Source organism: Pyxicephalus adspersus, chromosome 8 (assembly GCF_032062135.1).
Source record: "Pyxicephalus adspersus chromosome 8, UCB_Pads_2.0, whole genome shotgun sequence".
NCBI lineage: Eukaryota > Metazoa > Chordata > Amphibia > Anura > Pyxicephalidae > Pyxicephalus > Pyxicephalus adspersus.
The window spans coordinates 8,094,625-8,122,159 of NC_092865.1; the positions used below are offsets into that span (position 1 = coordinate 8,094,625).

Sequence of the window (27,535 nt, forward strand, 5' to 3'; positions counted from 1 at the left end):
GAAACCCTGCTGTATGGAAAGATGAACCTTATTACTGATTTAACGTTTTTTGATAATGAAAAATTTTTTTTTTCTCTTTTTCATTTACAGATGAAGTTACAGTTTCAACAGTTGAACTGAGAGAAACCGATGCAGAAGATGAACAACTTTCATCGCTCAATGATTTGGACAGTATTTTCGGCCCTGTATTATCACCCAGGTCTGTGGCCCTCTCCTCTGAAGATAAATGGGTCAGGTTTACTGACACTTCTCCAGAATCGATCTCCCCCATCCCCCCTGCTTGTAGAATGGTCGAGTCCCCTGTAGCTGAAGAACCGGAAAGCCCGTGTGAACCTTCTTCTCCACCTCCGCCGCCACCTCCTGCAGAGATATGTCGAAATATACCTTCCCCGCTCAATTTGGAAGAAGTCCACAAGAAAATAGCAGAACAGTCATTCGTTAAAGATGAAGTATTAGAAACCACAGCGTCTCCTAAAGATTTTGGGCTGGGACAAAGAGCTACACCACCTCCACCTCCGCCACCCACTTACAGGACTGTAGTGTCGTCTCCTGGGCCTAGTTCAAGTAGTGGCACAGGAAGCGCAAGTGGTAGGTTTTTACCAACTTTCATGTCTGAAATGCTGAATGCTGAAAGAGGAAGCAAAGGGAGGGAAATGATAATTTGGATTTTTTTTGTCTACCTTACAATCCTATCATATTATGTGCAAAAGGTGAGTTGTCATGTCAGGTTAGGTCCAGTCTGATTTGAATCACATTAGTCTTTTTTTTGTTTTATATTTCATGTTGTACAAATACCAAGACCTCTCTTCATATTGCACATTGACCATGAGGAATGGGTTTTAGTCCTGCAGAATGTAGAAAGTATTTTTTTCTCTTCAAAACAGTTTGAGCTAAACTTTTTTAACACCTGATGAGAAAATACATAAGGTTTACAATCTTTACAACTTTTCCTGTAAAATTACAACTTTTCCTGTAAAAGCCAAGCAGCGTCCTCTGTGTTTTGACTTTTCATTTAACAGCAAGTTCTCTGACAAATTAAAGCAGCCATTCTCAACTAGATTTCCATGGCTCTTAGGGTTCCTTTATTGGTTAAGGATTCCTTGAGCTCTGGCTGATTGACCTCCCACTTGATAGTGGCTACAGAGTCCCAGGTTCGGCACCATTGGGCAGACCCAGTAGGATGGCACCAGTGATCTTTTGAGTTGTCCAGAAGGCTGGCATTTTGACTAACACAGTAAAGGGCATTCTTTCCAGATTATTACCATAATAGGGGCATTTTTCCTATCCACCCTCAATGAATTCATTTTATTAGTGGTTTCCTAAAATCCAACATTTATTTCAAGGGTTCCTCTGGCAAGATCGTTTAAAGCTGCATTAAGGAATAAAAAAGGGGAGTAAGCTTGTGCATGGATTTTACAGTAAACATCCAGATTTGCCTACAACTTTCCATGATCCTTTTAACACTGAAATAGGGAAGCAGCCATTTAACTTTGCTATTAAACTTCCACTATTTCAATGATTTCTATGTCGCACTGGGACAACTTCATGGCTGGCACATTCTTTATGGTCAGTCAACATCCATATCTGCAGTGCTAGAATAGAATAGGAAATACCCAAACTTCCAAAATAGGAAATATGGACACTTGGTCCTCTGCTTCACCATAAGTAGAATGGATATCTGCCTAGTAATAAGTTACATAGTAAGAGTTAAAAAGTAATTAGTGAGTGGGCTGTTCAGGCTAGGAATCAGGGGACGTAGTAGTAACTCTATTAGATCTGTTAACACCTCCTGGTCTTTTTGGTATTTTTTCCAGATTTATTTATATGTAGTCGTAAGTTCTACCAATATCTGGTAGGACTTTCACTCCTTTCTGCTATTCTAAGGACTGATTTGCCATCTTGCTTTTCAGTCACTAGCTTATATATTGAAGCCCAGATTCCAATAGAGAAGACCATCTCTTAATATGTTTTTCCTACGATGCTCAAGCCCAGGAGGCCCACTTCTGGCATAGATTTACCAAAGATTTTTTGACAGAGCTAACTTTGGATGTTGTGAATTTGTATGTTGTGAGTCTGAGGGCTCTCACTGTGCTTTTTTTTTCTTTGGAATCAGTTGTCTCTTATTTGCAGCTGTGTCAGCACCAACACTTTGTTCTTAGTACCATTAAGGATCATAGCTCTGCCCTATACATTTTGTTTTAGGATTTTTGGCTTCCCACTTTCTGTGCAAGGGGTCTCCCATTTCATCCTCCCAGTCCAATCCACTTTGAAATCCCTATTTGAAGCCATTCCCTTTCTACTCTGGCCTACAAGGTTGTATTTCTTGTGGCATATTCTGTGTTAGACAATTGTCCGAGCTGGTGGCATTATTTCTGTAAAGAACCCTGTTCGGTTATATAGAAGAACAAAGTGGTATTGCAGCCTGGAGCTTCTTTCTTCCAATTGTCTACACCTTCCACCTTAACCAAAACATTGTCCTTCTGGCCCTTTATCTGGCTCTTTTTCACTGAAAGGATATTTTCCTACTTTGTTGTGGTGTGGTTTAGACTTTTCAAATCTGTTTCTAAGCCACTATTTCTTTCTGGAAAATAATTTCCTCCTTGTCTTTCTGTATAGGCTTAAAAAGGTTGCCCCAGCTCATTGTTCCACCAATTGTAAGCTTGTCAAACAGACAATGGTTCATCCTTATAGTCGTAAGGGTCAAGTTCCAGTTAAATTTCGCTGCTTCCTGAGACGCCATTTACTTAGCTGTATAAGCGCGTGAATCTCCTATTCCCAGCCCTTTATACTCTGCAGCACCTCCATCTGCCAAACTCTGCATAAGTTGTTACTCTTTACACTCCTCAGAGACCACTTGGTGAATTTATTTATATATTCACTACTTTAAAATCCCTGTTAGAATGCTTTTCAGCCTACCACAACCTTTAAAACGCTCCTTGAGAATCCCCTGAAGAAGCTGGCGGGCAACATGTGCCGGGATACAAGACGTTACCATTATATTGGCGATTTTTATAATTAGGGATACCCTGTCTAGCCAAGGGGTCATATTTCCCACTATGAAGTTTTTGGGAATGACCTATATTACTTTGTATATATGCATGCCACACAACAATATGTGTCTTGTATGAATTAGAATTATCTCCCCTAATATACTCTTTATACTGCCACCAAAAAAAACCCATCTTTTTCTTTATCATCACTCGATAACCTCTTGGGGTTGGCAAAACAATTGATAATATTGTCAGAGGATATTTAGAATCCCCTTTGTTAATTTTCCCCTTTTATTTCTCTATAGTTATAGTTCTGACGGGTGAATGTTTCTGCTGCATCCATTGCCAGCTTTAGCAATAAGGACCTTTTGAGCCTCAGACACAGTATGATGCTGCTTGCTTGTTGTGGAGCCCACCCCTAAATTAGGCTACGTACACACATGAGATGATTCTCGTCCAATTCTCGCCTCAGGGCTGATATTGAGCGAGAATCTGATGTGTACAGTGCCCGTCCGTCCGTGCAAGTGAAGGGGAGAGAGAGAGCAGCGGGGTGCAGCTCACTCGTTCTCCCCCCTCCTCTCTCCATAGAGCAGATCGGCACTGTATTGGCATCGCTCGTTCATGCGTCTTAGTCTTTTGTCGTTGGAAATGATCGTGAAAGATCCTTTTCAATGACAAAAATCGAATGTGTGAATACAGCCTTAGACCGCTTTTTAGCATTAGGAAGGGTCAAGACTGTTGAATCCCTCAGTGAATGGGAAAAAATACTGTTTTTATATTTACCATAAATATAAAACATAGACTCATCTTTCAGTGTTTAAGGTCAGGATCATGGTTTGCTACAAACCTGAGACATACTGACAGCAGGGGTTATCCTGGGTTTATCTTCCATGAGAAGATCCCAGTGTTCTTATAAAATCTGAATAATTTCAGGACAGACCAAGAATCTTTACAACTGTACAAGACTGAAGGGAAGGCTTGACTTTAGTTTTAAGCTGCAATATATTGTCTGGTACAGAACACGTTTACCACATGTAGCTTTTCGTTCATTTTTAATAATTTGTCCTTTTTTTACAGGTACATCATCTCCTGCCCGTCCTGCAACTCCTCTCGCTATCTGCAGTACAACTCCTCCACCACCACCTCCTCGCCCACCATCTCGGCCTAAACTTCCTCCTGGAAAACCTACAGTTACAGATGTGGTGCGTTCTGCTCGTACATTTGGTCATAGTGGTATCTGGTGTTTGTTTTTCAGGATTCCAACTTTTTAACCTTGTATTCAAAGCAGTCTAGACTTGAGTGTCACTTTTGTACATTTGTATGCAGACGTCTGTCCACATTAGCTACATGCTGAGTTTGTCTATGAAGTATGCTAATGTTTTATCTAATATTATTATTGTTATTATTAAACAGGATTTATATGGTGCCTGGTAAGATATTACACAGCACTGTACATTAAATAGGCTTTGTAAATGACAGACAGATACAGACAGTGACACTGGAGGAGGTGAGGACCCTGCCCCAAAGAGCTTACAATCTTAGAAGTGGGAGAAGTATCACACAATAGGAGGGGGATATGTAATGGTGGGAAGTAGTGAGGGTTTAGGAGACAGAAGAGGAAGGGTAGGCAAGTTTAAAAAGATGGGTTTTGAGTGCTCCTTCAAATGAGCAGTAAATGGGAGCAAGCCGAATAGGGTGAGCAAGACCTACAAGATTAGGGTTAAAGAAGCACTGTCACCTTGATCATTCAGAGCAAAACAACTGTGTCTTTTTATAGTCATTCCTCCCAGCTCCTTATACCTTCCCTAACAAATTTACACCCAGTTCTCTAGTTCTTCAAAACTGCTTCTTCGATGGCCACCATTGCAAAATACACAGAGCTCCTAGGTATGGCGGAGCATGTGACCTTTTATATGACATATAAAAACCCACATATGATATGTGAGCGACTGCTCAGACCCCAGCTGTCATTGGGATTTTTGGTAGCAGTTGTAACAGAGCAAAGAGCACCGGGGAGGAGACTATAAAGTGGGTAAGGCTTTGCAAAGAGTTTGCCTACTACTCCTATTGCCCATATAATGCAGACAAAATATTCCCTGAATAATCATCATAAACTCTCTGTATCTCCTGCTGATCGCTAGCATTGTGCCCTGTAATTATTATTATTAAACAGTATTTATATAGCGACAACATATTACGCAGCACTGCACATTAAAAAAAGGGTTGCAAATGACAGACAGATACAGATAGTGACACAGGAAGAAAAGAGGACCCTGCCCCGAAGAGCTTACAATCTAGGAGGTGGGGGTAATAATACATATTAGGAGGGAGATATGGAATGGTGGGTAAGTAGTGGGGTTTTAGGAGACAGAAGAAGACAGGTGGGTGAGTTTGAAAAGATGGGTTTTGAGTGCTCTTTTAAATGAGCAGAAAGTTAGTAGCAAGCTGAAAAGGACGAGGAAGTCCATTCCAGAGAGTCGGGTCAGCTCTAGAAAAGTCTTGGAGGCGTGCATGTAATGAGGTTTTGAGTGAGGAAGTCATTAGTAGGTCATTGGAGGGGAGAAGAGAGCGGCTAGGGGGCTATTTTTCTATGAGTTCAGAAAGGTGGGACAAGAACTGTGGAGGGATTTGAAGTCAAAGCACAGGAGCTTGAATTTGATTCTAAGGTGAAATAGAAGTTAATGAAGAAAACTACAAGGGGAGGCAGCAGAAGAGGAGAGGTGGTAAGGATGGATACATTTGGCTGCAGCATTTATAATAGATTGTAGAGGATTATGATTGCAGTGTAATGTTGTAGATGTCAGTTTATAGAGGCACAGATTGGGATTCAGCCTCTGAACATTGGAATGGTTTTTAAAGCCTTAGGCAGTAAAAGAGCCATTTACTTCTTCAAACTTATAATTACATTTTTAATTAATCTTTTATTTTTTTTGCAGGGTAAATGTAGAATCGATAATGACCAGTCTGGGTTTCTAACCATCTGTCTTTTTTTTTTTTTTTTTTTTGTTCTTCTATTTTTCTCAGTCACGGCCATTCAGTCCCCCTGTCCACTCCTCCAGTCCACCTCCCATTGCCCCTCTAGCCCGAGCTGAGAGCACATCATCAATTTCCTCAGCCACATCTCTAAGTGCAGCCACCACACCGACAGTTGGTAATTAGTGACTTTTATATTCTTTTTACGCATTGTTTTCTGTTTTCATGTGGCGTCCCGTTCACGTTCAACTAACTTTGTATTCTGCTAGTCTCATTTTGACAACATATAATATGTCTATTCTTACGTTATTAGTGCAGTCACACATACCTATAACCTAGTAGCTCAGAGGGAGAGAAGAAAAAAAAACGACCTGAAAACCTTTAGACCTCTGAAGTTTATCACTGTAGTCACTTCCAAACCCTGGGACCATTTAATCTTTTTTTTTTTTTTTTTTTTTTCAATAGTTCAAAAAGTACAACAAATTTGGGAAGAGGGATTTATAGGAAAACAACCACCATTTAATCCTGAAAGTGTATCTTTATTGTAAGGAGGGGAAGTGTGGGTACTGTGTGCTATAAGATGCCTTACAGTGCCAGATTATTATTGGATTTGCGTTTTCCAACCTGTTTACCTGCCATTTCTTCCAATAGCAGAACAAACTTCTAATTTCACTCATATGTTTTCATGCTGTTGGGTACCCTAAGGTATTTACTAATCATGTCCTTTCTGATGAACTTGGTAAATGGTTTATTAGCAAGAGAAGTGTATTACTGTATGTATCTCCTGAATCTATATTGGCACAGAAGGTTGATTTTGTTTTTGTTAAAAAGACACAAAGGGCTCTATTTATTAAACAGGGAATGAAACATTCCCTTGTGGCAATCCTCCAGGTCTATGTGTTTAATGGCAGTATCTGATTCCCACCAGGGAATGTTTTAGGGAATGTCAGATTCCGTTTTATAAATAGATCCCAAGTAAAATTTAAAACCAAAAATTTATTGTATTTTGAAAATAGCATAGGAAAGGTTTGTTCTTCGCCATGTTTGTTCATATTGGAGAGATTTCCCTTCATGCCCTGTCCCATAGACAAAACAGGGTATTGATGGTATTTTTCTAAAGTGAGAGAAATCTCCTCCTAGTTGACATTAGAACACATGTCCCCTTTACAGGATTTCTCTCCTATTCCTCCACTACAAAATCTAATGGACAGTGGTGATTAGCACAAAAGGAGTGGTGGAATCCTTTTAGCACAGACAACGAAAAAAACCTAAGAGACCCCTTTTGATCACTTGCTTAACACTGAATAAAATACTTTTCCTGGTGAATGAAATCACAGTTTGCCTGGCTATCATAGTAAAGCTACGTACACACGTCAGATTTTTATCGCCTGATAATCGGCATCGGCCAATTATCGGGCGAAAATCTGCCGTGTGTACAGTCGGTGTCGTCCATCGTCCAGACAACCGACCTGCCGGATCCACGGACGATGGACGACAGCCGATCCTAATGGAAGGGAAGGGGGAGAGCGCACAGCAGGGTGCCGCTCCGTCGCTCTCCCCCTCCCCTCTCCATAGAGCATGAACGGTGCTGTATGTACAGCACCGTTCATGTATCGTGCACTCCCTTGTCGTTGGAAAGGATCGTGAAAGATCCTTTCCAACGACAAGAATTGGAAGTATGTACGCAGCTTAACTCTCTGGCATTTGAGTTGCTGGAACAAGCATGAAGAATAGTAAGGATATATTATAGATCTGTGTTTCTCAATCAGGGTTCCTCCAGAGGTTGCTGGGGGTTCATTGAGCAATGAGCAGTTTGTGTGTCTCAGGTCAGTTACCACTGACACCAATAATTTTTTTGGCTGTAAGGTTGACATTTTTCCCACTGGCTAGAAACATAAGAGGCATTTTTCCCACTGACCACTAAGCCAATATAATCTGAGCTGTGGATATAGCAATTATAGCCGGGGTTTCCTAAAGACCTGAAGTTTTTTCAAGGATTTCTCCATGTTAAAATGGTCATGAAACACTGTTCTAGATGCTTGTTCCAGGTTCAAGGACTCTAGGAGAACTAAAGTGGACCTGAACTGAAAATGTTAACATTTTTTATCTTTATAGAGAATATCTAAAATGTTTATTAAGCCCGTGGAGTACACTGCAAAATCTACTATTGTCCTGTATTACTCCTAACAAAGCAGTGCACTTCCCCTGCCTAGGCATTTCTTGTTCTGTAACTTCATGCCTGTATATCAGCAGTGTGGGATAATCTAAGGCTACATACACACGTCAGATCATTTTTGTCCGATAATTGCTTAATGGCTAGTATCAGACAAGAATCTGATGTGTGCACAGCGCTTGTTCGACATACAAGGAATGACTGCAATACAAGTGAAGGGGAGAGCGTGCAGCAGGGTGCCACTTGCTCATTCTCCCTTCTCCATAGAGCAGAGCCGTGTTTGTACAGCGCTCGTTCATGCATCATTAAGTCTTTTCTCGTTGGAAAGATCGTAATCGTAAAAGATCCTTTCCAACAACAAAAGTCTTACGTGTGTACATAGCCTATTGCACTGCTGTATCTGAGTGGAAGTCTTTTGGTACTTTCACTGAGATTTAGTAGTGTCACTACATGAGCTGCTAACTTTTCTGCTTGCTGGAGAGTAATCTGTGCATGAGGAGCTGCAATACAAGGATCTACCCGCTTCTGCTCCATCCATTCTGTGGATCCGTGCTTCCTCCTCCTCTCCTGCTTCTTATCATTTCCCCACCATTTAAAAGGTAGCAGCTTTGATTTATCAGAAAGCAAAACTATTATTTATTAAGATAGCCACCTTCACATAAAGTTCAGTGCAGAACAATGCATGGTTAATCAATGATGGGGACCAAAAACTAGCGGCAGAAAGCCTATAGATAGCACTGGTAAACAGTCCTATGTGCTATGTTGTTCTGTTTTAGGCAACTCTTCTACTTTACAGGTCCTCTTTTAAGCCAAAGGTTAACCATGATAGATCAGCAAGGAATGTGATGGAGGGGTTAGAAGTGGCAGTCTCTCTCTCTCTGTACAGTTTTCCTTTGGGTTAAACATAAAAATGCAGCTTTATTTAACCAGGTATAGTAAGGTGTTATAATGACGTTTCCTGAGTAAAGAAAAAAAGATTTCTGATTGGTTGCCCTGTGTTGCTTAACTTTGCATGTTGCTGATTCATTGTGAAAAACCTTGCATTGGTAATACTTCCAGCAGCACCTGCAGATCTGACAGCTGACATTATTACCTTGCTAGTCTGCGGCTTTTGTTTATGCTTTTACTTACGCTTTGTAATGACCCTGTAGCAGTGTTGTGTTTTTATTTTGTGATTTATTCTTTTGCATGCTGGGCAGTGTATGTTTCTTAAAGTGAACTGTGCATAAACCCAGAATATTCTGCATTGCTTACTAGGACTTTGTAAGGGGCTGTGTGGACAGGCTTTTGTTTGCTTTTCATTACCATACAAATCGTATGGATGCTAATTTCACTTGACATAAGTCAAGTGCGGGTCAGAGGAAGGTCAATTGAAGGTCAAATACATCTGCCAATAGTTTTTCACTTATTTCAAAATCATTTCACTAACCCCATGGACACTAACCTCAAGCCTGTTGGCACAGCTCCCTAACCAACCAGCATGCATTGTTGTGTTTTGTGAAAACCGTTGGCTTGACACATATTTGCATTCAGAGAATGTTAAAATTGTAGAAAAAGAAAAACTAAATACACAGAAACTAATTAACAGATATATTAATTTAATTATATAATTATAATTAATAACAAATAATTTAGTCCACATACTAAAAATATTTGTCATTCCCTTCAGCTAAGATGGCAACCCTTTTTTCAAGGTATTTGAGGGATACATTTTGGCCAATAACCTGCCCCAGGTTTTGTCAAAAGTTCAGGTGAAGCCGTCACAAGGCGGTAGAATTGAATTGGCCTGGCTTTGGCCCTGTACAGATTTTTGTTGCTGGAGATACAAGATCACAATCGTCTCTGGTAAAAATCTGGTGTCTGTACCCTACAATGTCATTTAGTGATCCATGTCATGTCACTAAACAGCCTAATAATTAAATTATTATGCCAATATATTATGCAGCCCTGAACATTAAATAGGGGTTGCAATTGACAGACAGATAGAGACAGTGACACAGTAGGAGAGGACCTTGCCCCGAAGAGCTTACAATCCAAGAGGTGAGGAAAGTATCACACAATATATAATAGTCCTCACCCCACAAGACGGGTAAAGGGACCCTGTCACCAACTCGTTGCAAGTTAAAGCACAGAATAATAAAGTATTCTAAATGCTGGCTGTGTTTTCCTTTCCATAAATTAACTTACCCTGCGTCTTTTGAAATTGCTAAAAAATTTGACAATCAGTTCCCTAGCACAGCCCCCATCCTCCTTGCACATCACAGTTCTCTCTTCTTATGTCCGAGACTTCTAATGCCCAACTGTTGGCCTAAAACATCTGTCCCTCACCTTCCTGCAACCCTTTATCTAGCTTCTAGGAAAGGGAATAGCTAAAGGGAGGCTTTTACAGAAAAATATAAAAATAAAAGTTTAGCCACCACTACCTCCCTACCGTTTTTTTTTCCATGTGGCTTTAAAAAAATTCTGGGGAGAATACTGTCCATATCAGAAAATAATTGCAAAAAAGTCTGGTGACAGGGTCTCTTTAACTAATATAAAGAACCCCATTAGGGTGGTATATTCACAATTTTCGTATTAGCTACAGATGCACACACTCCATTTCCAGCAGAGATACTGGTCATGTGGTGTGTGGTGTCATTGATCTTTCTTGATCACTGCTATTACACTCTTTGTCCTTGTAGAGTTCAGAGACTGAGAATGCACAACAATCTAGGAAGTTCCCTTGCTGTTGTCTGAACATTGTAATATGAAAGCTCCATAGTGCATTGTACACAATCATAGTGCACCACCCGGCACTTTTCTGTAATCACCTGGCTATTTATCAGTGGTTACTGAAGAATTAGGACATAATACAGGGGCTGCCATCCACCTACAATTTCTTCCCACCTGACTTAAAACATTTTGTGGGTTGAACACTGCATAACATATACATAGGAGCACAGGGGTTCAGCAATGACTTTGGTATGCAACTGGAGCGTGTTTTTATATAATTGCAATGCATTTTCCTCTAGCTTTATGCTTGGCATATATTAATGATCTATACACATACCTACCCAAGGAGGTTTATTATGATATTTTTAAACAGTCTGATTATAAAAACAAAAAAAAAAGTAGATTAAATGCAGGCAAAAAGGGCAAGCATGTTTTTTATGACTAATCAGGTTCCATCTTTCATTCTTTGGGTTAAAGCTCAACTCCATATTTAACAGAGCTCCCTGTACCACCACCCACTTCCCCTACTTTAATCTCTTCCATGTAGTCTCCCAAATTCCTGAATTTGTATTGTTTTAGGACAGTGGTCGCCAACCTTTTCGGTCCCGCGGACAACTAAAATTACCAACTCCTTACGGCGCATGCGCGGGGAGCTTGGTGTCACTCAATGGGAGAGGGGGTCCCCTGAGCCTGGGAACTGTTCGGGGGACGTGGTCCGCGGCTCTGGCCGGTGCGTCCCCCCAGCGGGGTCCTTCACCTGACCCTGCTCGGGGGTGCACCGACCAGAGCTGCAGACCCCCAGTTGGCGACCGCTGTTTTAGGAAGTGGAATTCAGCGCAGTCACGTGAGTCGTCATCCTTCATTGGGCATCGCTCTTTATATGGCAGAGAACATTTTATGCAGCAATGCATGCAGTGACAGACATAGCCAACAGTAGTCCCCTGTGCAGAACTGACTTGGTGACTCTGTTGACTGAGGAAGGTCCGGGGGCTGCGTCCAGCGGCACATTTTGCACCTCCCTATGTCCGCCTCTGGATGCAAATGCTATTTGTTGTAATATTCTGTTTTAGGCCCAGGTAATCTCAATCACACACCCCCTGGGCTCACAGAAAGTATCACGTAATGTCATTTAACCCAGAAGACAATTCGCAGCTAGGAATAAATGCGTACGGCTTGGGCCATTTTTTTTTTTAACTAGAGAAAGTGGAGTTGGGTTTTAAGCATGGGAACTGATTTTATTTATGGGCAGCAATTCCAGTCTTATTTTGGTCTGACAAAACACACCAAGCAATCTCTTATCAGCTTTTATTTACCTACTGTGTTATCGGTAAAACTGTCTTACATTTTTTCACTGAATAATCTCCATTTATTCAGAACTCAACCTTGCACCTCTGCTTTGTAGACCACTTTGTGAAGGTGGCTGTTTATATTGCATTGTCACTTTATTGCATGGCTTGGCTTTGTTTGCTCTTTTCATGTATCCCTCCTTCTTTCAACTTTGACATCAGAAGGTGATGCTTTTGCTGACAAACGGCCCCAGTTTGAAAGACGTGATACACCGACAGGTACTGTACTCCGATGAGAATAGTGTATAGGTTCTAGAGGTGGTAGTATCTTTAGTGTTTGTGGAAAATCCAATGCTGAGCCTGCAGCTCTCTCATGTAATGCAGACTGAATCTGTGTCTGTATTGCCCACAGCAACCAATCAGTTTCCAGCTTTTACCAGTGAAGGGTAGAGAATGAATGCAGACTTTTTTTTTCCAATACCACATTAATCCCATTGCTTGTTTACCCACATGGGCCCTGATATCCTAAGTGCTGCTTTAGGCTGCCAACCTTCAGTGACGATGCAACCTAGGAATGGTCTGAAATTAATCCGGCATAGGGTTGCCACATAAAATGAGCAATTTTACTTTTCTAAGTACTAAAATTATAGTCTTTATTAACAGGAACACTGTGAGGAAAGAAATATTAACAACTGTTACTGACCAGTTAATTGAAGATTCGGGTTTCAGGGATGTCATTTTTGTTCTTCAGTCTCTATATAAACACTGACTTGAAGCAGACAGTGAAATGGCACAACTCATGCAATTCTCATAGCAGTTTTACATCAGTCTTCATCACTTTCCTTTAAAGTTTGTATTGACACACATGTATTTTACATTTTTTACATAGCGTCCCAGTTTATTTCTACCCTTAGGGTAGGTGCAGACCTGCTTGAGGATTAATTAAGTATGGACCTTCTCCAAAGGTTTTAGCAGTAAATTGATAGCGCTCAGTCAGCGCTGGTTCTTAAAGAACTAGAACTCCTAAAGAAACCAGTATCTTCACATTTGACAACCGGTGGCAGTGAGTGGTACTGGTACCCCATTCATTCTCTACGGGGCTGCCACTTATAGACTCTACCTGGACGTCTTCCCAGGGGCACCAATTTCTGAATTCTATATTTTTGAAGCTGTTTTAGTAGTACATTGGAGAGCTTGGTCACTTGGATCACAGCGCTGGTTCTTAAACAACCAGTGTCTGCACATTTGCTGGTGGCAGTGAGTGGTACTGCTCACTGCTGCCCCATTCATTCTTTATGTGCTCAGTTACTTGCACCACAGTGCTGGTTCCTAAAAACCAAGCCATCTGCACATTTGACATTCAGCAGCAGGTAGCAGTACTAGTACCAGTACCGCTCACTACTTCCCAAAATGTGACTGCCTCTGGTAGACTTTACATGTAGCGTCTTCCTAGAGGCAGCAATTCCCTGGCATTAGAAAGCAGTAAATAAACTGTAACCTCATGCCCAGTGTGAAAAGCCTTACTTTATGTCACCGTGAGAATGTCAAACTGAGAAATGCAAAAAAAAAAAGACTGAATGCCATAGCAATTCCTTTTAACAATTATTATTTAAACTTCTTTAGTAATTTTTTCCTAGTGTACACAAAGTAAATGAGTATTAAACATTGTCACAGTGTGTTCCTGCATGTGAAAGGCTTAACAAAAAGACCATTTATCACCAAAGAAAGTCACAAAGAACATTCTCTGATGCATACTGTTCACTGTACACTGCTTGAATCCTACAAAAAGTGGCAACCCTATCCCAGAATCCTTTGCGCAAGACGTCCAGGGGCATGTTTCATGTGCAGAGCTTTTACTCATCTCATCACAAATCTAACAAAACTCAGATATGAACCTGCTGCACATTGCATGACAGTTTTCCTTTTCTTTCTAAAGAACTGAACAAAGGTCAGTATGTGAATTAAAGCCTGTACAAACATGGGTGACATTGTTGTAAAGGGCAATGTACTAAAAACTTTTTGAACTTTAAAGCCATAGATTTTTGACTAGTGATAGCCTGTCTGTCTTTGTTACCCCAGGTTATGCAGATGGTAAGGGGTAGGGCATTGTAATCCTAATGCACTTCATGTTCGATGGTGACAATGCTGCTCCCACATAGATACAGCACTGGTTTGACCCCTCGTCCCCCAGGAAAGGATGTGTAACACAGGTAGGATCAGCAGGTAAAAATCAAAGGTGGTGGGATTTCTTGACAAAAGACAAAGTGCAACCAGATCAGGTTTTCAGTTGACCCGAGTAAGTTTAGTCATTTGCTGGCTGTTTATAGTCCGCATTCCCTAATGGAGCTCTAAATGGTTACTCACCATGGAGAATTAAACAGCAGAACTTATACAGAAAGTAAAAGATTCCACTGGACATATCCCACCACTGGGTTCATGGGCAAAGCAGAAAAAGGGTGACCTAGCAAGACTTCATCCATTCTTATCCATTTTAGGTGGATATAACCTTTTAATGTTGCCTCCCGTCAGATTGTTGTACTTTTGTCACCATCCTCAGAAAGTGCAGAATATGAGGTGTTCCCTCCATGTAGAAAAAAACGTGACCTACAGTACCATTCCCTAACCCATTACTGTAGTGTTGTCCTGCTCTGACTGTATGTCCTTCTCTCTCCTCTCTCATAACCTCCCCCTATCCCGACCCCAACCCTTTCCACACAGAGAATGAACAGCCTTCCCTCATTTGGTTTGACAGAGGAAAGTTTTATTTGACTTTTGAAGGTAAGTAGTGCTTAGCATACCAAAGAACTTTCCCCATCTTTCCCTCCTGCCTGCAGATCTGCCTGCATAGTCTAGATGCTTTCTAATGAACCCTCGACTATTGAAGGGGGTTAGGCTTGCTTTGCGGTCACAGCACATGGGCACTTTCTGCTATTTTAAGGTTGAAGGTCACATTGCTGCATCTTCCCTTCTCTGCATTACTCATTCATCTGTGTAAATATTAACATGTCTAAGATGTACAGGTAAAATATTTAAAGAGAACCAATGCACCTGCAGCTTCTGATTACTTTTGACATTGGTTTTCAACTTCTCCACGTAGCTACTGGTAGTGAAAAAGAAAGGTCAAGTACTTCTGGGTATGGGACTCACTCTCCTTCCTTCCATCTGACAGCCTTTGTGATCTTTGCTCCAATCAGTGGTGGACATATAACAAATAAAGTAAGAAAGGGAAAAAAAAGTAGAGCTTGATATCTTGGCGATTTATATATGTAGTAAACAGTAACAAAACCGATATAAACATCTTGTTTTTTGTCTTAGACCCTCATTGCTTCATGAGGTCCAAAAGGCTTGGTACTGAATAGAGGTCTCCTAATAAAGATACAGTATTACATACAGACATACAGTATTTAGAGTGCAGTATTCAGATAATGAAATGATCTCAAGGCCCAAAGCATTTCGCCAATTAGGCTTCCTCAGTGGGTAAGAAAAAACAGCAAAAGGTGGTTACACATTTCACAAGGTTGGTATAATAAGTTGTCAAGGTCAATGAATGTAGTCACAGTAACCAAAGGTTGAAAGACAAATTAAGTAACCAGAAGGTACTTAATTGTAATGGTGAAGGCAAAGGATTGACAGTGTTGATAAAAAAAAAAATATTGGAAGGTAGGGACAGCGTGGATGCAGGGGGGCATGCAGTTTGACAGCCTTGAGGGTCAAGGACAGGGGTATCAAACTCAAATACACATTGTGCCAAAATAAAAACTTAGACAAAGTTGCGGGCCAAACTTAAAACTGAAACAGCACCCCTACTACAATTCCCTGTGTCAAGAAAACAGTCCAATGCGGGGCTTAATGGTATGAGTAGCAAGAACTCCCACTTCACTGAAATAGCACTGCTACTACAATTCCTTACCTCTATAAAACAGTCCAATGCGGGGCCACGCATAGGTAGAGAGGCCACTGGTCAATAGACACGAGTGATAGCAGGAATTGTAGTAGCAGGGCTATTTCAATGCTGGGGCGGGCCAGCTGCAATTCATAATTGGGATTCCTTTGGGGGCCAAAAAAAGGCCATATTTGCGGGCCATATTTGGCCTACGGGCCACAGTTTGACACCCCTAATCTAGGACAAAAAACATGTTTATATCGGCTTTGTTACTGTGTATTACATATATAAACACTGAGATAAAAAGCCTTTGTTTGCCATAAAAAACCCTGCTTTTTTTCTTTTTCTTACTTTATTTCTTATTGTACAATTTTAGGGGCTGGCATAGACGCATAATATATTTTTACCAGGGCAGTGTAACAGAAGCCCTCCTCCCTTCCCCCTTCAGCTGTCAGAGGAGAAAACTGTGGACTTTGAATGCGATCCTATGCTCAAAACCAGGATCAGAGCTCTGGTTCTATATGGGGACAAATGGGGATAAATGAAGTGACTCCACTTGGAAGAAGTCTTGGTGACTTGAGACTTGACTTGGTGTCAATGACTTGAGACTCAACTTGGACTTGAAGGTTTACAACTTAGTCCAACCTCTGCCTGTTGTTGATTGCCCTGTGGTGGGTGAAGCCAACAGTGGGCCCCTGTGCAGAGCTGATTTAGAGACGCCGTTTACTGAGGCGGGTCCAGGACCTTTGGTCAGCAGTACCTCCCAATGTCTGTCCCTGGCTTTATTCAAAAGCTATGGCCATTGCCAGTCTCCTCACATCCAACTCAATTTCTGATGTGTGCTTACCTTCTGTATGCCCTGTTTCCATCTGTATGACAAAAAAATTAAGAAGTGCATAAAACCATAGCCCATGTTGGGGGTCATGAACATCTCACCCATGAAGAATTGTGAAGATTCTAGTGGTAACCCTAGCTCTTGAATAAAGGGAAGATCGGAGGAATTGGTGCAGGGTAGCTGCTTGTCAGTGTTATTCATTTTATTGTCTTCTAATCAAATCTTAAAATTGAAACAGGGTTGCTTTTTAGTTCGTTGTCTTTATTTTAATCAGTGGCAGAACTTTTGTAATCCTTTCTAACCTTATCTACAGTCCTACATAGTTGTGCAGGTTCCTTTCTTCCAAATCATATAAAGGCCACCCCATTTCCTAGTTGGAAGACATCGAGCATTAGCTTCCTTCCTAGCTAAACTGTCTCTAGCTCATCCCTATCATTCATTGGATTTCAGTTCTTGAATCATTGAGGCTCAGCATCGTATATGGACATTATGTAGGGCAGTTTGCATGCAAATGCAGCCTTCTAGGAATCCCCACTTTTCCAGACTGACCTCCACTCATCAAGGCATTTTGATGTTTGCGCCTCCTTGCATTAAGACTGGGGGTCTTTAAGAGGAGAACTAGGGCGGGAATGGTTGAGCAAGGCCTCCCTAGACACTTATGTTATGCATGCTGCCAGGCTCTGGCTGCTTCATCTGCGCAACCCCGATCTCAGAGCCTTTTCTTTAATGGGTGGGAAAAAATGCCGATCTCATGCATGCACAGTGAGATCGGCACTTTTTCCTCTATCTACGTCACCTGATCTTGTGCCTGCGCAGTGTGTAGTGTAAAACAACAAAAAAAAAGAGCGAAAAGATTCCCCAAAGATGGATACCAGGATGACGTGGGACCTGTTTGACGAAACCTAATGGATCGACGGATCTTTGGGATTAGCTAAGTGATTTTTTTGTTTTTTCTTGAGTTACGCTTTTTGCCTAAATAAAAGTGAAGCTTCCAGTCGGTCCATATGTCTTACTGGTCATCTTTAGTACCATCCCACCTTTTTGAATAGATGCTGAACCACAGACCTAATACAAAGCAGCCATTAAATTTCATTTAAAAGTAAATTTAAGTTGATAAAAGTTTCTTATACTTTTTGACACATGGCTATTTCAAAGTTTTATTATTCCATGTCTTTGTATCAACTGTTTTATTTTTTTAGGAAGAGTGCGCACCTACAATAACTGTTTTAGGCAAAAACTATAACAGTGTTAGAACAAACCAGTAATATTTTTTTTTATAAGTCTTCTTTAAGGACTTGCTTTTCATTTGTCCCAGTGCCTTAAGCTATGTACACACATTAGATTTTTGTAGGATCTTTCACTATCCTTTCCAACAACAAAAGAAAGATGAATGAACGAGCACTGTACATACAGCGCCATCCTTCTCTATGCAGGGGGGAGAATGAGCGATCTGAACCCTGCTGCGCTCTCTTCGATTCACTTGTTTTCTCCCACATCCAATAACATGCTGTTAGGTTATTTGGCTTCCCCCCAAAATTGACCTTAGACTGTTTTAATGACATATGACTATGGTAGGGGCTTTATATAAAGACTATGGACTTTATACATCGCTGCGTCTGTGTAATAATATTACTGTTAAAGATTGAGATCTTAGTGATTGGGTTCTTTCTATTTTAATCTGCTAGCACATCCCCAGTAACAGGGCACCATAAGTAAAGATCTTACAATCCTAATAGCACATGACTGGCTATACCTACCCTCAGATTTAAATATCAATATACTTCACACCAACATTCAGGTTAACATTTTAGAAATGTGATGACTGATTTTGTTCTATGTTCATGCAATCTATGGGGGCTACATTTTAACAATATAATCATCCACGCTATAGCTCTTAAACTGCCATTTATTAGAGAGAAAATAAAACAAACTTTGCATTATATATTGATAGCACAGCCAGACACTCTCTAGAAATAAGAAAATAACACATTTACAGAAAACAGCTGACATTTTACCAAAGCATGAAATCTTGTAGACAAAATTACTGATGTGTCAGCCCCGGAGTACACAAGCTGAGAAAACCCCAGGAAGAATCCCGTTCCATGTTATTAACACAAGTTCTAACCGCTGTGTCAAGAATTGTAATTCAATAGGGTTCACAGTGAGAGGTTGAATGCGCTGTAATTTTTTTTTTTTTCAGTTTCAATTGTCGGACTCTGCTGATCGGAAATGGCAGCGTAACACGGTCATGAGAAAAAAATCACAACCATTTTTCTTTGCAGATCTTTTTCTTCACTGTATTATATGTTATATACCTTACATAATATTAAATGAAGTGCTAATTTGTTTCACACGGCGGAATTCTCCCTCTAGTTTAGTAAGAAATCACCCCAACCCTCCCATTGGTCTTTGTTGTAAATCCCACTGTCTAGTACACACAGCCCTTCCCTAAATCCATGACAGCAGTGAGGTGACCCCTTTAGTACACAGAGCTATACTTTCTGTATTATTTAAAAACCTAAAAGCATGGAAGAGTTATATCCTTCTGCCCACTTTTCTTATGTGTTTTACTCTCAGCTCCTCTTTGCAAAAATGCACCTCCAGTTTCATGTCAGCCATACCGGTGACTTGCTTTGCACAGTAAACTTTCCATTCTTCCTCTTGTTCACGCACCCCATATTGCATTTCCTTCCCATATTTCTTTAGCAATATCTTGATCTAGTACTCATACTCTCAATTACAGAAGACAAATACTTATTCACATCAGGGAGACTGCATGCAGTATACCAGTGCTGTTAGCCACCACAGGTTCAAATGTAGGATTTTCTGACAAACTTTCTGATTTATACATATACTGCCTTGCTACGAAAGTATCCAAGCCTGTGGGGTGTTCATGGGAGCAGTGTTATGATCTGGGGTGCATGTGGAGGCAGTGTTATGATCTGGGGTGGCTGTGGGGGCAGTGTTTTGATCTGGGTTGGCTGTGGGGGCAGTGTTTTGATCTGGGTTGGCTATGGGGGCAGTGTTATGATCAGGGGCAGCTATGGGGGCAGTGATAAGATCTGGGGCACCTGTGAGGTCATTATTGTGAATTGGGGCACCTGTGGGGTGGCTGTGGGAGTAGTTTATGATCTGGGGTGGAAGTGAGGGCAGTGTTATGATCTGGGGCAGCTGTGGGAGCAGTGTTATGATCTGGGGCAGCTGTGGGAGCAGTGTTATGATCTGGGGCCCCTGTGGGGGCAATGTTAGGATCTGGGGTGCCTGTGGGGGCAGTGTTAGGATCTGGGGCGCCTGTGGGGGCAGTGTTAGGATCTGGGGTGCTGTTATGATCTGTGGGGGTAGTGTTATGATCTGGGATGCCTGTGGGGGCAGTGTTCTGATCTGTGAGGGTAATGTTATGATCTGTTGGAACAGTGTTAGGATCTGAGGTGCCTGTGAGGGGAGTGTTAGTATCTGGAGTTATTTCAGTTGGTCAGGTCTAGATTAGGCTTTGAACACTCATGCAATAATTGTCATTGGAAAGGATCTTTCACGATCCTTTCTAAAGACTAACGACTGCGCAATGCCTGAATGAGTGCTTTACATACAGCACTGTTCTGCTCTATAGCGAGGGGAGGGGGAGAACGAAGAAGCAGCACCCTGCTGCCTTCTCTCCCCCTTCACTTCCATTACGATCGTTCATATGCTCTGGATTAGCCAGGACAGTCGTTCAGACAATGGACGTTAAGTGCTGTACACACGCCAGATTCTTGTCCAGTATCATCCAAGAACCATTGCACGTGTGTACCGAGCCTTAGAAATATTATTTACCAAAAAATTAACTCAGCTGACTCCCTGTATACTGAATGGTCAGGTTTTTCCATAGTCCAAGATAACAATGCCAGGATTTTTTGGGCTCAGAATGGAAGTGGCTTAGGGAGCATGAGACATTCTTTGCACACATGGGTTGGCCACCACAGAGTCCAAACCTAAACCCCATTGAGAATGTTTAGGATGTGGTGCAGGAGACTTTACACAGCAGTCAAACTATCCCCTCAACAATACAAGAATTTGGCAAAAAAAATCTATGCAACTCTGGAAATATTGTGACATTGCATAAAGTTATTGAAATGATAAAATTAGGTCTAATTAAATATTAGTCAATTAAACCCAATCACTACAGTAAAGAAAATGTATATACTAGAAAAATTCTGCCCTATCCTCCCTCACTTCCTACACCATTTCCACTTTGTGCTACACTTTGTGTCTGTTCATTGCATGCACTGTCTTGGCTCTGTCTCTGCTGCACCTCTCAAACATTGGGTGCTGGGTCATACCTTTGTTTGTCTATTGCACGTTCTTCCAGTCATCTTATGCTCCTCTTCACATAATGCCTGCTGTCATGCTCCCCATTTTCTTTTTTTTTTATCCACGTTCTTGCCAGCCTTATACCCTCCACACTCTGCATAACCTTCCTGCTAAATATTGTTTTATATACTTTCTCTATGATTGTTGCTGCCAGAGATGAGCAGCAGAACAGAATATTTAGGTTTTTATGGGTTCCCACATCTTATTTACAGAGGTTTTGCCTTATCACTGAAGATAGTATATCAAAACAGAAAAAAAAAATCAGGATTAACCCTTCTTACATTAAGTAAGGACATAAAAGGACTCTGAGTCTGTGGTTTTTACATTTGTCGTAATAGTAACCCTAAAGACAACCCTTATATGTAAAGTAAAGATGTAACTGATTTACCGTAATTGAAGTGCCACATCCCTATTTATAAAAAGAAAGGGTGCTGCCACAAAAATAAAGACTGAATGGGAGTGCAAAGCCGCCCAGGATACCTACGTTGCGCATCCCGGGAGGCTCCTGGCTGCTCTTTTTGCACATCCCTGATCTCAGGCATTAGCAGAAAGGACATTTTTTCAACTAAGGGGAAAGAGATGCCGATCTCATGCATTAACAGTGACAACAGTGGCTCTTTTTTCCCTCTTCACTAGTACTGGAGAAGATACAGCGCCATCAAGGGATTTGCGGGACTTAAGGTAAGTATTTTTTATTTTCACTTTAGTTCCACTTGAGCATAAAGGTCTCATAAGTAGTCTGTCAGCCTACCTACCTGCGTAACATGTTGGAATTCAGTATATTAGCTGTTTAAAGTTTGGACTCTGAAGACAGTTTCCTTACATGCTGATTTTACAAAATGTAAAATATTTGAATCAGCATTTGTTTATTTGTTGGAAAACTGAAATAAAGGTTATGTACTTCTGCAGACCACAAGTGCCATTATAATCCCTGCTTTGGTATTTTACCTAATTTAAGGAGGGTCAATCCCGCTTTTTTTTTTTTTTTTTTTGATAATTGAAAGGATCACCAGGTATTTGGCATTTTTCTGTATTGGGCCACTATATTCCATGGCTTTTTATCTATCCACTCACAACCCATATTTTTGTATTTCCTTTCACGTTCTGTCCAGAATACAATGGTAACCAAGACAATTAGAGAGGGTGATTTCTAGAAGACCCAAAACTAAAATGTTAAAGCTTTGTGTACACTTTAACCATTGCCTGCTCACACTTTACCAGAACAGGTAAACCCAGTTGTACTAACTGTAGGTTATTAGCATTTTTGACAACTGAATATGTCTGACAAAAAGTAATCAATAGGAAAAAGAATGAATAAATAATTTGTATCTGTGTTCATTAAAAGGTATGTCAAGTGATGGCACAGTTGTCCAGTATAGCTACGTGATCTATACTGGTAAGGATCAACATTTTATTTGAATTGTAGCATGCCATAATAACCATCAGCCTTGTTCTGAAAGCGTTATAAATTAAACCTTTGACCAGGCTACAGATATCTGAATATTTACAAATGCTTAACAAACATTAAGAAAGCTTGAAGGTCAAGCACAAGACCTAACTCGCCTATTTAGCTGCAAGTTTGCTGATGCAATTCATTCTTATATTTTGCATAAGCATTAATAGCTGCCATCTGCTTGGTTCCATCTGTTTACAAACAAAGAGCAGGTGATGCAAGCTGTTGGGAAACAAGGTAAAACTAAAATGTATAATCTGCAAAACTCTGAGGATTAATTGCTCAACAGTACCAGCAGTATTTGAGGCCAGTGGGGACTTTTAAAGCAGATTGCCTGTTATGAATATGTGAACACTTTATTGTCTATGACTTGGCCTCAGAATCACAGAAAAATTGTACTGAAGGGTTATGGAGGTGCTGTACATACAGCACCGTTCTGCTCTATGGAGAGGAGAGGGGGAGAGCAACGGAGTGGCACCCTGCTGTGCGCTCTTCCGCTTCCCTTGCATTGGGATCGCTTGTCATTTATCGTCCGTGGACCCGCTAGGACTGATCCACGGACGATGAATGACGCGGGCTGTACACACGCCCGCATCATTCATACCAAGAATGATTATTGTACTGTGCCTATCCTTCTTAAAGCAGCATCTATCACCCAAATTTTTATTTTATATAAAAGGCTAGATAAACTTTATATACGGTAAAAATTTTCAGGATCTCCCCCAAAGCAGTAAAGATTGAATGGGATTGCAGAACGAGGCTTTGTGCTGCTCCTCCTGTGCCATGTCCAGTCTTCAGTGCTGATCTCGCGCATGCTCACCTATCTGCATTCCATCAGTGGGCACTGCCTTTAAGGATGCAAATTATTGTCTTATTGTCTTGTAAACTTCGAAGGTTTCCCAAAACTCCAACATGCAAACATGTGTTTAGACTCCATGCTATGCAAGCCAGTGTGTAGTTTAGTGGAATAAAAAAAGTGAAAACTGTATTGCTTTACATGACCCAATACTTTAAAACCCATCTTCAACCTCATTTCCTTAGTTCCGTCAATGCTAAAAATAGAATATTAGAAATACTTGGACCATTGCTCGCTAAGGTCCTTCACATTTATCTCCGTCCCTGTGACATGATCATTGTAAGTTGAATTAGAAAATTCTGTACATGATGTTCACTGATGCAGCATATCAGCTTATTATAGCACTGACTCAGAGCAGACCATCACAAAGTCATATTTAATAGTCTGGTAATAGAAATCTCTGTGAAGTCTTCCCAGTGCCCCTATTACAGGATCACCAGAATGCTATGTCTAGATAAGTGTTTCTCAACCAGCGTTCAGTGGAACCCCAGGGTTCCTCCAGAGGTTGAGGTTCAATGAGCAGTTTGTGACTCTCAGTTTAAGTGACCCCAATGATCTTTTTGGCTATCTGTAAGGGTGAGATTCTTCCCATTGGCCAGCAATGTAACAGGAGTTCTTCCCACTGACCACCATGCTAATGTACTATGAGCTGTGGATATAGTAATTATAGAAGGGGTTCCCTAAAGATCTAAAAATTATTTCAGGGCTTCCCTCGTGGTAGAAAGGTTCAGAGAGGCTGCTTTAGATACCTCTTTGAAATGGAACTCCAGTTTTCCTGGAGTGGTAAAAACGGGCTTTGGGCTATTAGAGGGCTTTTGACATTAGCTTAAGATGTTCCTGAACGCTTTCAGAATTCCTTGACAGGTAAGATTACCCAGCAGTTGAGCTCCTTTTGACCTGTATATGACCTGCTTCAAAGACATCTAAAGGGAGAGAAGCAGTTCTGATGCAAACAAGAAAAACTCTACAAGGAACCCAAAACATTGGGCCTGATTTATCAAAGCTCCACAAGACTGGAGAAGATAGACTATCATGGGAGAAGCTGGGTGATCCAGCAAACCTGGGATGTATCTGGTTTCAGAATTGAAAACATTCGCCAAATATTAGCAAATGCCTATTTCAGATTTGCTGGATCACCCAGGTTCACCCATGATATTCTATCTTCTACACTCTTGAGGAGCTTTGATAAATCAGGCCTATTGAGAGGGTTTTCAAGATTTTATTACAGCTCCTTACCTGCCCCCTATTCTATAGATATTAGCAGGATTTCAGGCTCCAAGGTGTCTTCACTGTATGCAGGTAACGAGCTGAGATTAGGAACACCCTCTGTAGGGCGTGCTCCTAATCCAAGCTTGTTACAGTACCTGTATAAAAGACACCTGTCAACAGAAGCAATCAATCAGAGTCCAAACTAGCCACCATGGCCAAGACCAAAGAACTGTCTAAGGATGTCAGGGACAAGATTGTAGACCTACACAAAGCTGGACTGAACTACAAGACTATCGCCAAGCAGCTGGGTGAGAAGAAACACAATATAACTGTTAATCTTCCTTGGTCTGGGGCTCCATGCAAGATCTCCCCTTGCTAACACACTGCGATGCGAAGGCCTGAAATCTTGCAGAGCCCACAAGGGCCCCCTGCTCAAGACGGCACATGTACAGGCCCGTCTGCAGTTTGCCAATGAACGTCTAAATGATCCAGAGGAGGACTGGGTGAAAGTGTTGTGGTAAGATTAGACCAAAATTGAGCTTCTTGGCATCAACTCAACTCGCAGTGTTTGGGGGAACAGGAATGCTGCCTTTGACCCCAAGAACAACATCCCCACTGTCAAACATGGAGGTGGACACATTATGATTTGGGGGTGTTTTTCTGCTAAAGGGACAGGACACCTTCACCACATTGAAGGGACAATGGACGGGGCCATGTACCGTCAAATCTTGGGTGAGCACCTCTTTCCCTCAGCCAGGGCATTGAAAATGGGTGGTGGATGGGTATTCCGGCATGACAATGACCCAAAACACACAGCCAAGGCAACAAAGGAGTGGCTCAAGAAGAAGCACATGAAGGTCCTGGAGTGTCCTAGCCAATCTCCAGACTGGTTGATAGGGGATCAAATACTTATTTCACTCATTACAACGCACATCAAGCTCTGACTTTTGAGCACTGGGTTTTTAGGGTTCTTTTGTTGTTATTCTGTCTCTCACACCTACAATAAACTTATCATTACAATTATAGATTGGTTATTTCTTTGTCAGAGGACAAACGTACAAAATCAGCAGGGGATCAAATACTTCTTTCCCTCACTGTAATAGCGCCAACATATTACACAGCACTGTACAGAGTCCATTGTCTTGTCACTAGCTGTCCCTCCAAGGCGCTCACAATCTAATGTCCCTACAATGGTCATATGTCATTACCACAGTCTAGGGTCAGTTTTACGGGGAAGCCAGTTAACCACAGTCTGAGGTCAATTTTAGGGGGGAGCCAGTTAACCTAACTGCAGGCTTTGGAATGTGAGCGGAAACCGGAGTACCCAGAGGAAACCCACGCAAACACAGGGAGAACCTGCAAACTCCATGCAGACAGTGTCCTGCAAAAGCCAGGATGTGAAAAAATGTGCCTATTGTAATCCAACCTAATAGTCTGCAGATTGCCCAAACCAATGTAGCAATGTGGAAAACTGTCATGCAATATTCTCTCAAAATTGGATCATGTCATGTGGTTATGCATATGGTCTCTTTTCCTTTTTTTTTTTTCTTCTTATTCTTTTTAAGCATACACAATGTGCAGAAGACCAACACAACCAATCAGAACTTGCCAGTCTCTGATCTTCCTTCAATGCTGAGCAATCTGATTGGCTACATATTTTCATTGCCTATTAAAGGAGTTTTACAATGTGCTGTGGGCCACAACGGCAAAGAATGCTGAATTCAAAAACTATGCAGGCTTTTTACATATGTAAATGTTGAGAATTGGGATATAAGGTGGAGTGTTAGGAAAACTGGGGCATTAGTTAGTCATAATAAAATGACCATAGTGGTTTGCAAGATGCTAGAAAATGAGTCCGGATCTGATTGATGGCTGTGGGGCTACAACACTATTATAGACACACCAGTGTCCAAAAATATCCTTTTAAAGAAGAACTCCAATATTTTTCTGGTTAGAATGGCCACATTTCATAGGACCATTATTAAAAAAACATTCTGTAAAGTCTCAAAATTAATCATCATTAAACGTGATTTATATAGCGCCGACATGATATGCAGCGCTATACATTTGGGTTGCAAATGACAGACAGATACAGACAGCGACACAGGAGGAGGAGAGGACCCTGCCCCAAAGAGCTTACAATCTATTAAAAAGAATTCCCATGGTTTATGTTGTCTCTAAATCTGCCACAGCAGTGTAGATCGAAATTAGAAGTAAAAAGATAATGATGCTGTTAAAAAAGGGAATCCAGGCACATTATTTACAAGGGTATCAAACATTTAGCAAAAAATGATTTGTTTCCTAAAACCTATTTCTTATAGGTGATCATAATCTGCAAGTCCACATCGGTATCTTCACTCAAAGCTGATGAGTGCCCTCAAAAAAATCACTATCTTGATTTTCAACTGGAGTTCTTCTTTAAAGTGTTTGTGGTTGTGTCTTGTTAAACAAGTGTAAATGTGTCCTAGTGCTTGTGAGTGTTGTATGTGTTTGTTTTAAATTTCAAAATCCTACTCCCATAACAATATATAGTAGCTGCTCCTTGTCTTGCAGGATCCTCTCGAGGGCCAAGCCCGTTGACTATGGGAGCCCAGGACACCCTGCCTGTGGCAGCCGCCTTCACTGAGACTGTCAACGCTTACTTCAAAGGAGCCGATCCCAACAAGTGAGTTGCCTGTGTAATCCTACCCCAGTCATGTGATCCCGGCGTGGGGTTGAGTGGCTGGGGTGTCTGCCAAACGTGTAATAAAAGCCGCACTATTTTCCATTTCTTTCGGGGTCACTGCGGTCAAAAGGACAAAGAGAAGTATCAGTGCCC

At 41.2% G+C, this 27,535-nt stretch overlaps 1 protein-coding gene across 14 annotated transcripts in view; it reads left to right on the top strand.

The window, feature by feature from the left end:
- Window positions 1-27,535, top strand: part of SGIP1 (SH3GL interacting endocytic adaptor 1) — a 106,955-nt gene that overhangs the window by 67,359 nt on the left and 12,061 nt on the right. For 2 of the 14 annotated variants that reach the window (XM_072419417.1, XM_072419424.1), the window contains 6 exons: window positions 91-588; window positions 4,068-4,192; window positions 6,015-6,141; window positions 12,357-12,413; window positions 14,853-14,912; window positions 27,253-27,382. In XM_072419417.1, the coding sequence (XP_072275518.1) occupies window positions 91-588; window positions 4,068-4,192; window positions 6,015-6,141; window positions 12,357-12,413; window positions 14,853-14,912; window positions 27,253-27,382 (997 nt within the window). Of the gene's footprint in view, window positions 1-90; window positions 589-4,067; window positions 4,193-6,014; window positions 6,142-12,356; window positions 12,414-14,852; window positions 14,913-19,052; window positions 20,169-27,252; window positions 27,383-27,535 lie in introns of those variants that run through there. The other 12 variants (XM_072419421.1, XM_072419430.1, XM_072419420.1 and 9 more) reach the window with 9 other exon arrangements.